Source organism: Cucurbita moschata, unplaced genomic scaffold, assembly GCF_002738365.1.
Source record: "Cucurbita moschata cultivar Rifu unplaced genomic scaffold, Cmos_1.0 Cmo_Scf00032, whole genome shotgun sequence".
NCBI classification, from domain to species: domain Eukaryota; kingdom Viridiplantae; phylum Streptophyta; class Magnoliopsida; order Cucurbitales; family Cucurbitaceae; genus Cucurbita; species Cucurbita moschata.
In genome coordinates this window covers 996,233-1,007,943 of record NW_019268548.1, presented here as the reverse complement: position 1 = coordinate 1,007,943, position 11,711 = coordinate 996,233, and the positions used below count along the sequence as shown (strand labels likewise).

At 35.3% G+C, this 11,711-nt stretch overlaps 2 protein-coding genes across 2 annotated transcripts in view; one reads left to right on the top strand and one right to left on the bottom strand.

Moving 5' to 3' along the window:
• Positions 1-2,297: 2,297 nt before the first annotated feature.
• LOC111429691 (putative WEB family protein At4g17210) lies at positions 2,298-4,908 on the bottom strand. Its single transcript, XM_023065631.1, has 3 exons — positions 4,617-4,908; positions 4,247-4,370; positions 2,298-3,910 (listed from the first exon to the last, which is right to left on the bottom strand). The coding sequence occupies exons 2-3, from the start codon at positions 4,355-4,357 to the stop codon at positions 2,456-2,458; spliced, it is 1,566 nt and encodes a 521-aa protein (XP_022921399.1). The 5' UTR covers positions 4,358-4,370; positions 4,617-4,908; the 3' UTR covers positions 2,298-2,455.
• A 2,690-nt stretch (positions 4,909-7,598) lies between these two features.
• Positions 7,599-11,711, top strand: part of LOC111429670 (formin-like protein 20) — a 15,104-nt gene continuing 10,991 nt past the window's right edge. Inside the window, exons 1-4 of the mRNA XM_023065614.1 lie at positions 7,599-8,243; positions 9,027-9,730; positions 9,806-10,027; positions 10,103-11,707. Coding sequence (XP_022921382.1) covers positions 8,171-8,243; positions 9,027-9,730; positions 9,806-10,027; positions 10,103-11,707 — 2,604 coding nt within the window. The 5' untranslated portion in view covers positions 7,599-8,170. The remainder of the gene's footprint in view (positions 8,244-9,026; positions 9,731-9,805; positions 10,028-10,102; positions 11,708-11,711) is intronic.

Genomic DNA, 11,711 nt, shown 5'->3' with positions numbered 1-11,711 from the left:
TTTTTTTTTTTTTTTTTTTCTAAATCATCACAATTTAATATATATTTTATTTTTATTACAATAATAATAATCTCATTTTGTTAATTCAATATATATACCAAAATCTACTCTTTATATTTGGTCATAATGACAAAAAATGTTAATTAGAAAAGTACATGGGTGTACTTGCAAAATATAAAATCAAGTTTTATTTAAAGGCTTTTTTTATTATTATTATTATTATTATTATTATTTTAATTTTAGTTGTTGAAATATTCACCTTTGCTTACAAGTTATTTTAAAAATTATTTTACAATAAAATATGGCAGGCAGGTTTGATATTTAATGAGAATTATTTTAATTTATATATTTTTTTATTTGAATATTTCATTTTTTAGTACAAAACTAGATTCAAGGCCTAATTTGGTAAAATTACAGGCTGGAAACCACAATTATGGTATTTAATAAGATTTTTTCCTTTTTTTAAAAAAAATTTTTTAATTTACAAAATGAATACAGTGAAAAAAAGGAAAAAATTAAATTTAAATAGAAGAAGTCTAATTTGTTAGATGTACCATTAATTAGTAGAGATCTTTTTGAATAACTATTGAGATTGCAAAATTATGGTTGCACGTGGAGGTTCCATTTAGTATTATTTATTAAAATAATAATAATAATAATTTAAATTTTGTGTTCGAAAAATATTATTGTGTGTTAAAGTGAATTCCATTAATGAAATAGAAGATGAAAATTGATGATGAAATTAAATGGTAACAGTTGGAAAGCACAGAACTGAATTATTATGGAAGCTTCAAAATCAATGATCCTTCGGCTTCCAACTTTTTTTCCTTTTCTTTTCTTTTAATTAATAAAAATACACTTAAATTTTATTTTTTTATCTCATAAATACTCGTTACTTTTAAAAGTTTTAATAATACTCTTACACTTTTAAAAATACTCTTACAATCAATTTTGGATATAAATCGTAAATATATTTCAAAAACAATTTTAAAAATTTTATACATACTCTTAAATTTTTCATAAAAAAGCAGATACTCGTTGAGTTATATATTGACAATAAAAACTTTTTTTTTCCTTTAAAGGGTGAGCCGTATTAAAGGTATTTGTTATACTTTTTTGAAAATTTAAAGGTATTATTGAAATATTTCAAAGTTTTAGAATATTTTTGTTAATTTAACTTTTTCTTTTTAAAAAAAAATAAAATAAATATACATAATAATAATTAGTGATTTTAAACAATTGGATTGAGTTTTGAGTCGTTTGACCAAACCACTAATTTTGGAAAAATAAAAATATCATTCAAAAGAAAAGACAATAAAATTTGCTCCTTTTTTCTCCATTTTCTCTCTTTCCAATCAATCAGTGTTCGCAACAAACCATACTCACTTTTCCAAAAGCAAATAGTTTAACCATTCAAGCAGGTTGGTGTTTTTCCCCCCAATTCAAGAAAACTAAAAAAAGAAAAGAAATTTGAAAAGATTTGGTTTCATCTGCCTTGCATAATTCAGCTAATTGATTTGTCATGCTCATCCTCTAAAATATGATCGAGTTAGCTCGATGAACAAGACTACACTTGTTACACATCAAAACATCAACTTTTTTCGAATGTGTACCTATAATATACTCTAGATATGTGAAAAGTGTCATAATGATGCACAGCTATATTTTTAGTCTAAGAGTTCGACATAACAACTTTAAGCTTCCTTTCCTATAAACTATTCTAACGAAACAGTAATTTCAAGGTAGACTTGATAAGTGCAAAGCCAGAGAATTCAATACGAATCCGGATCTAGTGTACATAATTTTTCACTTTTCCTTTTTTTGATTTGATATTAATCAAAATGAACCGAATCAAAAGAACAAACTCAAAATTTGGTGGATTAATTTTTAATTCCTACTTTGTTATTCCATAAAAAAAAGAGGGGGAGCTACATTAAGATTGGTACCTAAATTAAAGCAGTTTCAATAAGGTGGAAAGTTTTCTTCATTCACTAGATAACAACAAAAAGTAGATTGGTTCCTTTGTTGTGATAGAATGGGAAAGTGGTAAAGGGAACACAACTTTGTCAAAATAGAAATAGTTATGTTGAATTTTAAAAGCCATGAGGTCTCAAGATTCAAACCCATAAAGCAAAGTGATAGAGATGCCGAGCACTATTAAAGTCTTTGGTGATTGGGCGTGGGACCTTCCCTTTATTTAACATGGACGTGTTTATCTATCATTTCAACCCAACCAATGGTCCAATGGGTCGAAACTGGTCCTGCCCCATTATCCACATTCTGGGCCATGTGGGCTTGATTATTGAAGTTTTATCAAATATATCCTATAGGGTATTATTCCTTTTGGTGCATTGGACAACACTAATGGCCTTTCCAGATATGTTTTTCCTCATATATAATGCTAAGGCATAGTAAAATTTCAAGTTAAAGAGCTTATAATTTCAAGTTAAAGAGCTTATAATTTCAAGTTAAGAACCTTACCTAAAGGCTGGTACGTTGTGGAGCTGCCTTCATGCATGGGAGGCTTGAATTTTGGCGGTGCAGATACTTCCTTCATGGCAGCAAGAGCAGCCTTTCTCCTTTGTTTATGCTCTCGCCATTTTCTCAGCTGGTCTTCAACGGCTTCTTTTGCTTTCTCAGCCATCTCAGCCCTGGTGGCAGCCTGTTCTGCACGTGACCTGAACTCCCCAATTCTTATGTTTGCTGCTTCTAGTTCCTTCTTCAACTTTTCCAATTCATCCGTGCACTCCGAACTGATATGATGGGAAATTTTGTCTGAGGAGAGTTCAGAGGCTGAGTCAATATCCTTAATCGATGACTGATATTCCTCTAAAGTAATTGTCATGGTGGTACTTTCATTTCTTCTTTCATTGACTTCAGGATTCAAATCTTCTTCCATGCTTGAAGAGTTACTCTCAACAAGTGGCTTGGCAAGTATGGAGTTCTCAGTTTCTTCATAGGCCCCGAGTGGTTCCTGTTCTAGCTTTATGTTCTCCTTCTTAACTTCGACTGATTCTGCAGCCAAGTCCTGAACAGCAGGATAAAGACCAGATGTTACACTCTTGGCTTTGGCTTCAGCTGCTTCTACAGCTGCAACTTTTGACCTTCCTTTATGAAGCTCAGATTTCAGCAATGCAATCTCAACCTCCGCATTAGCTTCCCTTTCTCTCATCTCATCCATTTCAAGATTCTTCTTCTCCAACTGATTCTTAAGTGTTTCGATCTCGTCCTTGAATTTTTCGATTTCTTCATTTGAAAATTTCACTTCTTTTAATTGATTCCGCTCCATCTCTATTTCTATTTGCTGGCTCATTTCTTCTAATTGCTTGTGCAACTCAACAACTTGCTTTTTAGCCAGCTCTAGCTCGGTCTCCTTTGCAGATAATGCAGCAGACATCTCCTTCTCTGCTTCACTAGCAGCAAATTTTGACAAACGAATTGCTTCATTTAGTTCTGAAATGCGTCTTATGAGATCTACAGTAGTCTCCTTTTCCAAGTGAGCCTTGTTTTCCAGCAACTCTATTTTTATAATACCCTTGACCTCTGATTCTCTAGAGGCAGCAAGTTCTGTTTCAATCCCAAGAAGCTCCTCTTGTCTGAGCTTCAACTCATTCTCGGCAGCCTGAAGTTTCTCTCGGAATTTTTCGGTCTCCAAGGATTGTTCAGTCATTTCGTTCAGTTTTTGTTCAAGTTCATCCAGCAGAAATCTAGCTTCGCTGCATTCATTGACGTATTTATCTCTACCAGTTTCCGCAATTTTCAGCAACTCAGACAGTTCGTCGATGGCTTTCTGTTGTTGTTCCAGCTTGAGAAGAGCCTGCATGTAAGCTGCATCCTTTGCTTCAAGTTGAACCTTGTAATTAGCCAAATCCTTTACTAACTCTTGAACCTCTCTTTCCTTCTCATACCCCTACGATGATAAAAAGTAATAACAATAATACTGATAAAATTAAGATGATAAACGGTCGCTTGTAGTGTTTGGCAAGAGAATGTTTTATGAACCAAACTTGCCTAGAATCAATAGAATCAATCTCATTTCTTTATCTATTAAGTACTATAAAACTTGATCAATATAAATAAACTACCAAAGAAATGAGAGTTTAAAAATTGATAAACACAATACAAAGAAACAAGATCATCCAAAAAATCAGGAGCTTAAAAATAGAACAAATAAATAAACCACATCAAAATTCTATAGTTGTACTTCTGTCGTTTGTAAATAAATTCTCAAACTGTCTCAACTTACATTATTGGCTGTGAGCTTGTGTTTGTTCTGATCACCTATGGCACCAAATAGAGAGATACCGGCTTGTACAGAATCAATAGGTTTCGTATCAATCTCGCCCATATTTTCCATTTCCAGAACTCACCTGATTAAAACGAAATTCAATCTAGAGATTTTAGAACCATTCACAGAAGAATAATCAGAGAGAATCAAAACTATGAACGAAAATTATATCGTTCAAACAATAAAACAGCAGGCAGAAACAACCGAAGATTTCGCGAGAAAACTATAGGTAAACCTCTCGGCCACGGAGATCAAAGAGTACATGCATGTCCTGATTTCCAAACATTCGAATGAATTACAATGATAAATGGAAATGAAATGCAAGTACCAGGGAGATTCAGTAGCCAAAATGTGATAGAGAGCAAGCTGGAAAGATAACACGAGGCAGCGCGGAGAACGATGGTAGATTTGGGGGGATTGTGCATCTTGTTATCTGAGGAAATAGTAATCTCCGTCTCGCATTCGGAGGTCCCAAGGCCGAGACGATGGAGATCGTCAGAAACGAAGACGATGCAAGCGTTAGGAAGTGATTGTCGGACGAATATACAGATCGCTCGGTGCATTTCCTCTATTCCTTATTCTTGACGCTTTCGTAAAGACAAATTGCAGCTTTCAGAACCCAATTTTCGGACAATTTTGTAAGGAACAATTGGCGGCAAAAATATTATAAGATATTTATAGCTCTGTTTCTTTATCTTGCAATGTTAGCCACACAGAATGGACCTCCCAGCTCCCTCTTAAAATATATACGTGAAAAAGATGTTTATGGTGAAATTAAATTTTATTTTAAATGGAAAAAGAAAAACAAAATGATTTTCAATTCACTGTTGCATTTAGGGAGGGGCACCAAAAGTCAGACACGACAGGGCCCAATTTAGGAGCCATCCCAAAATAAGGACACCCTATATAGTTGATTTTTCTCATTCCACCCACGTCCTCTAATTAGCACCTAATTTAATAAATTAGCACTAATACCCTTATTTATCCAACAAATTAAACTCTAACAAACATTTTTAAGGCAGATAATATCACGTTTATTTAAATGTATGGTTTAAAAATACTCGTATGTGATATTGTATGGAACATTCTACACAACTTTGTTTATTCATCGATCAGACATTTGTCCTTTTTGGACTTTCCCAAATCCACCACTAGCATATATTATCTTTCTTCAGCTCTTTTGGCTTTTCTTTATGGATTTTCCATCATGGTTTTAAGGAGAGGTTTTTACGCCATTGTAAAAAATGCTTACACAACCAATATAGGATATCACAGTCTACCCCACTTTGGAGCCATCGTCCTCACTGGCACACTGCCCTATGTTTGGCTCTAATATCATTTTTAATAGCCCAAGTTCACCGCTAGCAAATATTATCCTTCTTGAATTTTTCCTTCGACGCTTTAAGCTGCGTTTGTGTGGATAGGTTTCCGCCCCTTATAAAGAAGCTATGTTCCCTCCCCAGTCAATGTTATATCTCACAGTTTTAAAAGATCTCATTTAATAAAAAAATTATTTGTGTCCGTTTTATTTATGTATTTATTTTTATTTTTTTACTTTTCATTTTACTTAAAAATACATATGAGCTCTTTTAAAAATTTAAATTTATGAATTTTTTTTTTTTTTTTTTTTTTTTTGTAGTTTTAATTTGTAAAACATTTTAAAATAAAAAGTAACAAAACAAAACAAATATATTAGTAGAGTTAGTATTTGTTTATATTTATATTCCACATTTGCTATATATTTTATTTTTTATTTTTAAAGAAAAACTTGTATATTTATTCTTCTAGTTTTAAAATCAATTTATTCGGATGAACCACATTGGGATGATTATGACGACGCAGGGGTCCTCACATGCCATGCACGGACTGGATGGACTCAATCATTCCATGGTCCCCACCGTACCTGATCACTTACTTTTCTCATCCAGCCGTCCATCATATTGACTTTCGTATTTTGACGTTGATCGGATGCCACGTCGATTACAGCAGGACCCATTTCTCCTTTCTCTTTCCTTTTCCCATAGTGCACGACACGTGATACGCACGTGGGTGTTTATTTACTTATTTATTATTATTTTTAAATGGTCGACTGACAATTTGACAATTATCTTAGCACGATGTGTTCACACGACCTCGCACGTGAAAGGCAATTCATTTATTTTATTTCTACTTAAAATCCTAATAATTCCATGCATACTTCCTTTAATACTTTTGTTGCAATTTTTTTTTTTTTTTTTTTTTTTTTGTAAAAAAGTAAAAATAATAAATAAAGTCTTTCAACTTTCCCAATATATTTAGCATCCTATTTAATTGATTTAGAAATATTTAGTATAGCTACTGTTTTCTCTTTTCAATTTTTGTGCTTCATAGATTTTAATTACATTCACATTTTTCAAAATTATTGACTATTATATTCTTACCTCTCAATTTTACATTTAATAAATTTATAATTTTAAAATAATAGTGAAATTTCTCATCTTCAAATTTATTATTATTTTTTTAACTACAGTAGACCTATAAATCACAAAATTTAAAATTATGAAATATATTATAAAATATTTAAATTAACGTTGTAACAATGTTATTTTAAATGTCAATTTTGTTCGTAAATACAAAAGCGACAATTTGAGACCACAATTTTTTTTTTATAAAAAAATAATTTGGAGTTTTAAAACATTGATAAAAATTAATTAACAAAAAAAAAAAAAAAAAAAGTTAATAATGGAATGGAAGACGTGGGCGTCTGCTGAATTTCTAAAAAATAAAATAAAATAAAGTACAAGAGTTATTACCTAAAAAGTAAAACATTAAAATCATAATTATAAAGTCCATTTAAAATATATTTATTACAAAAGCCAAAATTCGAAACAGAATATATTGTTTTATTTTGATTGGTATATGGTTAAAATTTAATTTTGTGGTTAAAAAAACGGGGTTTTTTTTTTTAATATTCAAGGATATATCAATATAAATTACAAGAGAGGTTAATATTATGATATTAATTGACAAAGTATAAATCCCCCCGACAGTAAGTATACAAACATAAGAAACAAAATTAAAAAATATGGTAAATTATTTAATCTTCCATTTGAAAACAATAAGAAACTAAAATTTATTTTATTTTTTTAAAAGAGAAGGGGTAAGATAGATTCCGAAGGTGAGGGAGGGCGGAGGGGTAAGTGTTATAGAGGTGCCACGTGGGAGCCACGTAGGGCGGGGAGATAGGTGGAGTGCCAGCGGTAAAAGCAAAAATTGTCGTAGTGGACGTTGAAGGGGTTAGCTGTGAGGGAAGGAAGGAGGAGAAGTATCCGGGTGTTTTATCCAGTCTAGTCTACGCGCCTCTTTCTCTCTCCGATGTTCTTTTCGCCCTTTCTTTCTGAATTCATAATTCCAAGTCCTTCCCATTTCTCTCGCCATTTTTTATTTTTTTATTTTTACCCGGGTTTTTTGTTCTTGCTCCCTTCAATCTCTCTCTCTCTCTCTCTCTCTCTCTCTCTGCCCTACTGTCACTTCTCTCTACTCTTTCAATTCTCATTCTTAATTCTTCAACTTCTCTTCTTCCATTTTTTTTTTTTTTGTTTTGATTTTCATTATTTCGATTTTTCGTAGACCGACTTTGATTGTTTTTCTTTTTCATTTGGACTTTTCCCCCCACGGTTGGGGTTTAATTGCCGGGAAGTTCTCGGGATTTTGTCTTTTTAGCTCGCTAATTTTCTATCTGGCTTTGAATTGGTGGATTTTGTGCTGAATTTCGAAGGTTTTGGCTGTGATCGGACCTTTTAATTCTAAGATCTGTTCTGCTTCGGTGGTCAATTTTGATCTGGTTAGTGTTTTATTCAGCTACGGGTTTGGATCAGATCGAGGAAGAAACAGCGCCATCCGATGGCGCTGTTCAGAAGGTTCTTTTACAGGAAGCCGCCGGATCGGCTTCTTGAAATCTCCGAGAGAGTCTATGGTAAGCTTTCTTACAATTTTGTTTTTCTCTCAATTTTGTGCTGTTTGTTCCTTTCATGCAGCTTCCCCAAATGCTAAGCTATTGCAGAATGTTAAACTCCCAGCATCGTTTGTTTAATGTGCGTAGTTAGGTGATTACTTATTTTTTCAGCTGTATGCGAGCTCAATGCTCGACGTTAAATGATAATTTGGACAGTGCCGCAATAAACCTTTGAAGTTTAGGTTTAGCTGCTTCGTAATGCAATACTTCCGATGCAGACTATCTTGTGTACTTCATTCCTTCTGGATTTTATTTTTGCCCCCTACTTCTATGCTCTTCGACCTGAGTAGTTGTGGAATGTGATGGGAACCAGCCTCCCATCTCCATTGACATGCTTTCTCTCTTGCTTGCACTCACTGCTCTTTATGCATTACCTGTGTGATTCTTGTCGAATATGAGTTCAGTTACCGCAGGACCTACTGATATATCAAATACTTTATTTAGATTAAGAATCTATAATAATTTCTACTTAAGAAGGGAAGATTCTAGACTTCAACTAAATGGTGCATAGTGCTAGAGAAATGTACGGTGATAATGAGAATAGTTTTTTTTTTTTTTTTTTTGGGATATGAGTTGAAAGAGAAACTAAATATAAGATATAATAAATGAAAATGACCTAGAGGAGCTGAATGAATGGCAAGCACAGAGCTCAATAAGATCAATATGGATATTTTGCTAGCAACTTGGAAGATGGTTTTTAGTGGTGGCACATGGTAACTTATCATGCTTATTGTTTGTGCTCAGTGTTTGATTGCTGCTTCTCCACGGAAGTGTTGGAAGAAGAAGAATATAAGGTCTACTTGGATGGCATTGTAGCACAGTTGCAAGGCCACTTTCCCGATGCCTCTTTCATGGTTTTCAACTTCAGAGAAGGTGATAGGCGTAGTCAAATTTCTGATGTACTGACTCAGTATGACATGACAGTTATGGACTATCCTCGGCAATATGAGGGGTGTCCTTTACTGTCATTGGAGATGGTTCACCACTTCCTTCGATCTAGTGAAAGCTGGTTGTCGGTGGAGGGTCAACAGAATGTTCTATTGATGCACTGTGAAAGAGGAGGATGGCCTGTTCTTGCATTCATGCTAGCTGGTCTTCTCTTGTATAGAAAACAATACAGTGGGGAGCAGAAGACCCTTGAAATGGTCTACAAGCAAGCTCCTAAGGAACTTCTCCATCTTTTGTCTCCTTTAAATCCTCAGCCTTCCCATCTGAGATATCTTCAATACATTTCCAGGAGAAATTTAGGTTCTGATTGGCCTCCATCGGATACACCTCTAGTTTTGGATTGTTTAATACTTAGAGTTCTACCTCTTTTTGACGGGGGGAAGGGATGTCGGCCTGTTGTGCGTGTTTATGGTCAAGACCCCTCAACACCAGCAAATAGAACTTCAAGGCTTTTATTTTCAACATCAATCAAAAGAAAACATATCCGCAACTACCTACAGGTAATGACTCAGCAACACAAACCTGAAAGCTGAAATTAACCAACATTTAAGTTTTCTTATTAATTGTTGCCACAGGCAGAGTGTATGCTGGTGAAAATTGATATTCATTGCCATGTCCAAGGAGACGTAGTTCTTGAATGCATCCATTTGGATGAAGATCTAGTGCACGAGGAGATGATGTTTAGAGTTATGTTTCACACAGCATTCGTAAGATCAAACATTATGATGCTGAACCGTGACGAAGTTGATGTTTTATGGGATGCAAGGGACCAATTTCCTAAGGACTTCAGAGTTGAGGTAAGTTTTTGGTCTTCTTTTGTGAATGCACTTTGTGGAGTTATAAAAGTTAATGCATGATTGCATTTATGTCAGGCACTCTTTTTGGATGCTGATGCTGTTGTCCCCAGTCTCACCACAGCCTTAGACGATGAAGATGGTAATGAAACTGGAGCTGCTTCTCCTGAAGAATTTTTTGAGGTTGAAGAGATCTTCAGTAATACAATGGATGGGCAGGAAGCAAAGGGGTCCAATGATCCTCAAGTGGTCAAGCATGTAAACCGGAACGAAGATTTGAAGGAGGACTTGGATCCTCATGCATTCCAAGATTGTGCATCTGACGATGGAAATCATCTTAGGCATGATAAGAAATCAGATTTTGATGCAGTGAAGGACATTACTGTGGATGATGTGAGGTACAAACTGGATGAAAATATATATCCTGATCTTAATGTAGTTAAGGACATTGGTGTAGATGATGGGGATATGAATTCAAATTCCTTCATGGTTGCTGCTAATGTCCTGACCCATGTGGAAGCCCAGGGTTTGGTGGATGATGCATACGAGAAATTTGAAGATATAGAAGAAAAGGATGATGGTAGATATACTACAACTGAGAAATTGGAAAACAAGGCTCTGCAGAAAAAGTTGAGTGCTGATGGTTCAGAATCTGAAAAATTGCAAATACCGATTTCCAAGAAACAGCCTATTTCAAGTGCAAAACCGACCACTGATATGGGTTTAACTGAACAGAAAGTCGAACAACAAGAGGCTCAAGGGTTTTCTGGAAAACAAGCAAGGCCAAATATAGTTTCTAGGTGGATCCCACCTAACAAAGGCTCCTATATGAATTCTGTGCATGTTTCCTATCCGCCTTCAAGATATAACAGTGCCCCTGCTGCCACTCTCAGTTCCCTAGTTGCTACAGATGTGAATAATGACGTGGACTCTATAAGGCCTTCATACTCTGCACTTGGGGAACTCGTGCTTGGCCCATCGTCTCCAGTTGAGTCGATAGAGGAGACATATTCTTCCTCTGAAACTTTAAAACCATCACACTGCGATCCACAACTTGAAGTACCTCCTCCCCCACTGCCCACAAAGCCTCCATCTCCATATTTTCCATCACCCCCCCGAGCAAATGCAATACCTCCTCCACCACCTCCACCACCTCCACCACCTACTTCATTTCATCATATTGAGTCAACGTACTCTCCTCCACCACTTTCTGTGTCTTCAGCACCACCACCCCTAGTTAGCTCATCAAAGACTGTGATTACCCCTTCCCCTCCCCCTCCCCCTCCATTCAGTAGGCAGAATAGTGTTTTTTCCCATTCTTCTACACAACCATCATGGGAGCAAATATATTCTTCCGTTTCTAATGCAATGGTGGCTGGTTCTATACCGCCTCCCCCTCCACCACCCCCACCACCACCTCTCTCCTCTCTCTCTCTGGTTAGGCCATATACATCAAAGAATATTGCAAGTACTCCTCCAGCACCTGTTTTATCCCCTCCCCCACCTTCTGTGATGCATGAAACACTTGCTTCACCACCTCCACCATCCTCACCTGCTTCATATGGTGATAAAGCATCACCAACTCTAGCATCTCCAGCACCCTCCCCTATTACTTCAGTTCATGGTGCTTCTCCACCCCCGCCCCCAACACCTCCACTTATTACTTCAGTTCATGGTGCTTCTCCAC

What these genes read in the sequence shown, in the direction of transcription:
- LOC111429691 (XM_023065631.1), bottom strand. Translation starts at nt 4,357, where the DNA reads ATGGAAAATATGGGCGAGATTGATACGAAACCTATTGATTCTGTACAA. An exon ending in ACAAGCTCACAGCCAATAAT is followed by an intron (nt 3,911 to 4,246) that starts GTAAGTTGAGAC and finishes TTATCATCGTAG; the next exon opens with GGGTATGAGAAGGAAAGAGA.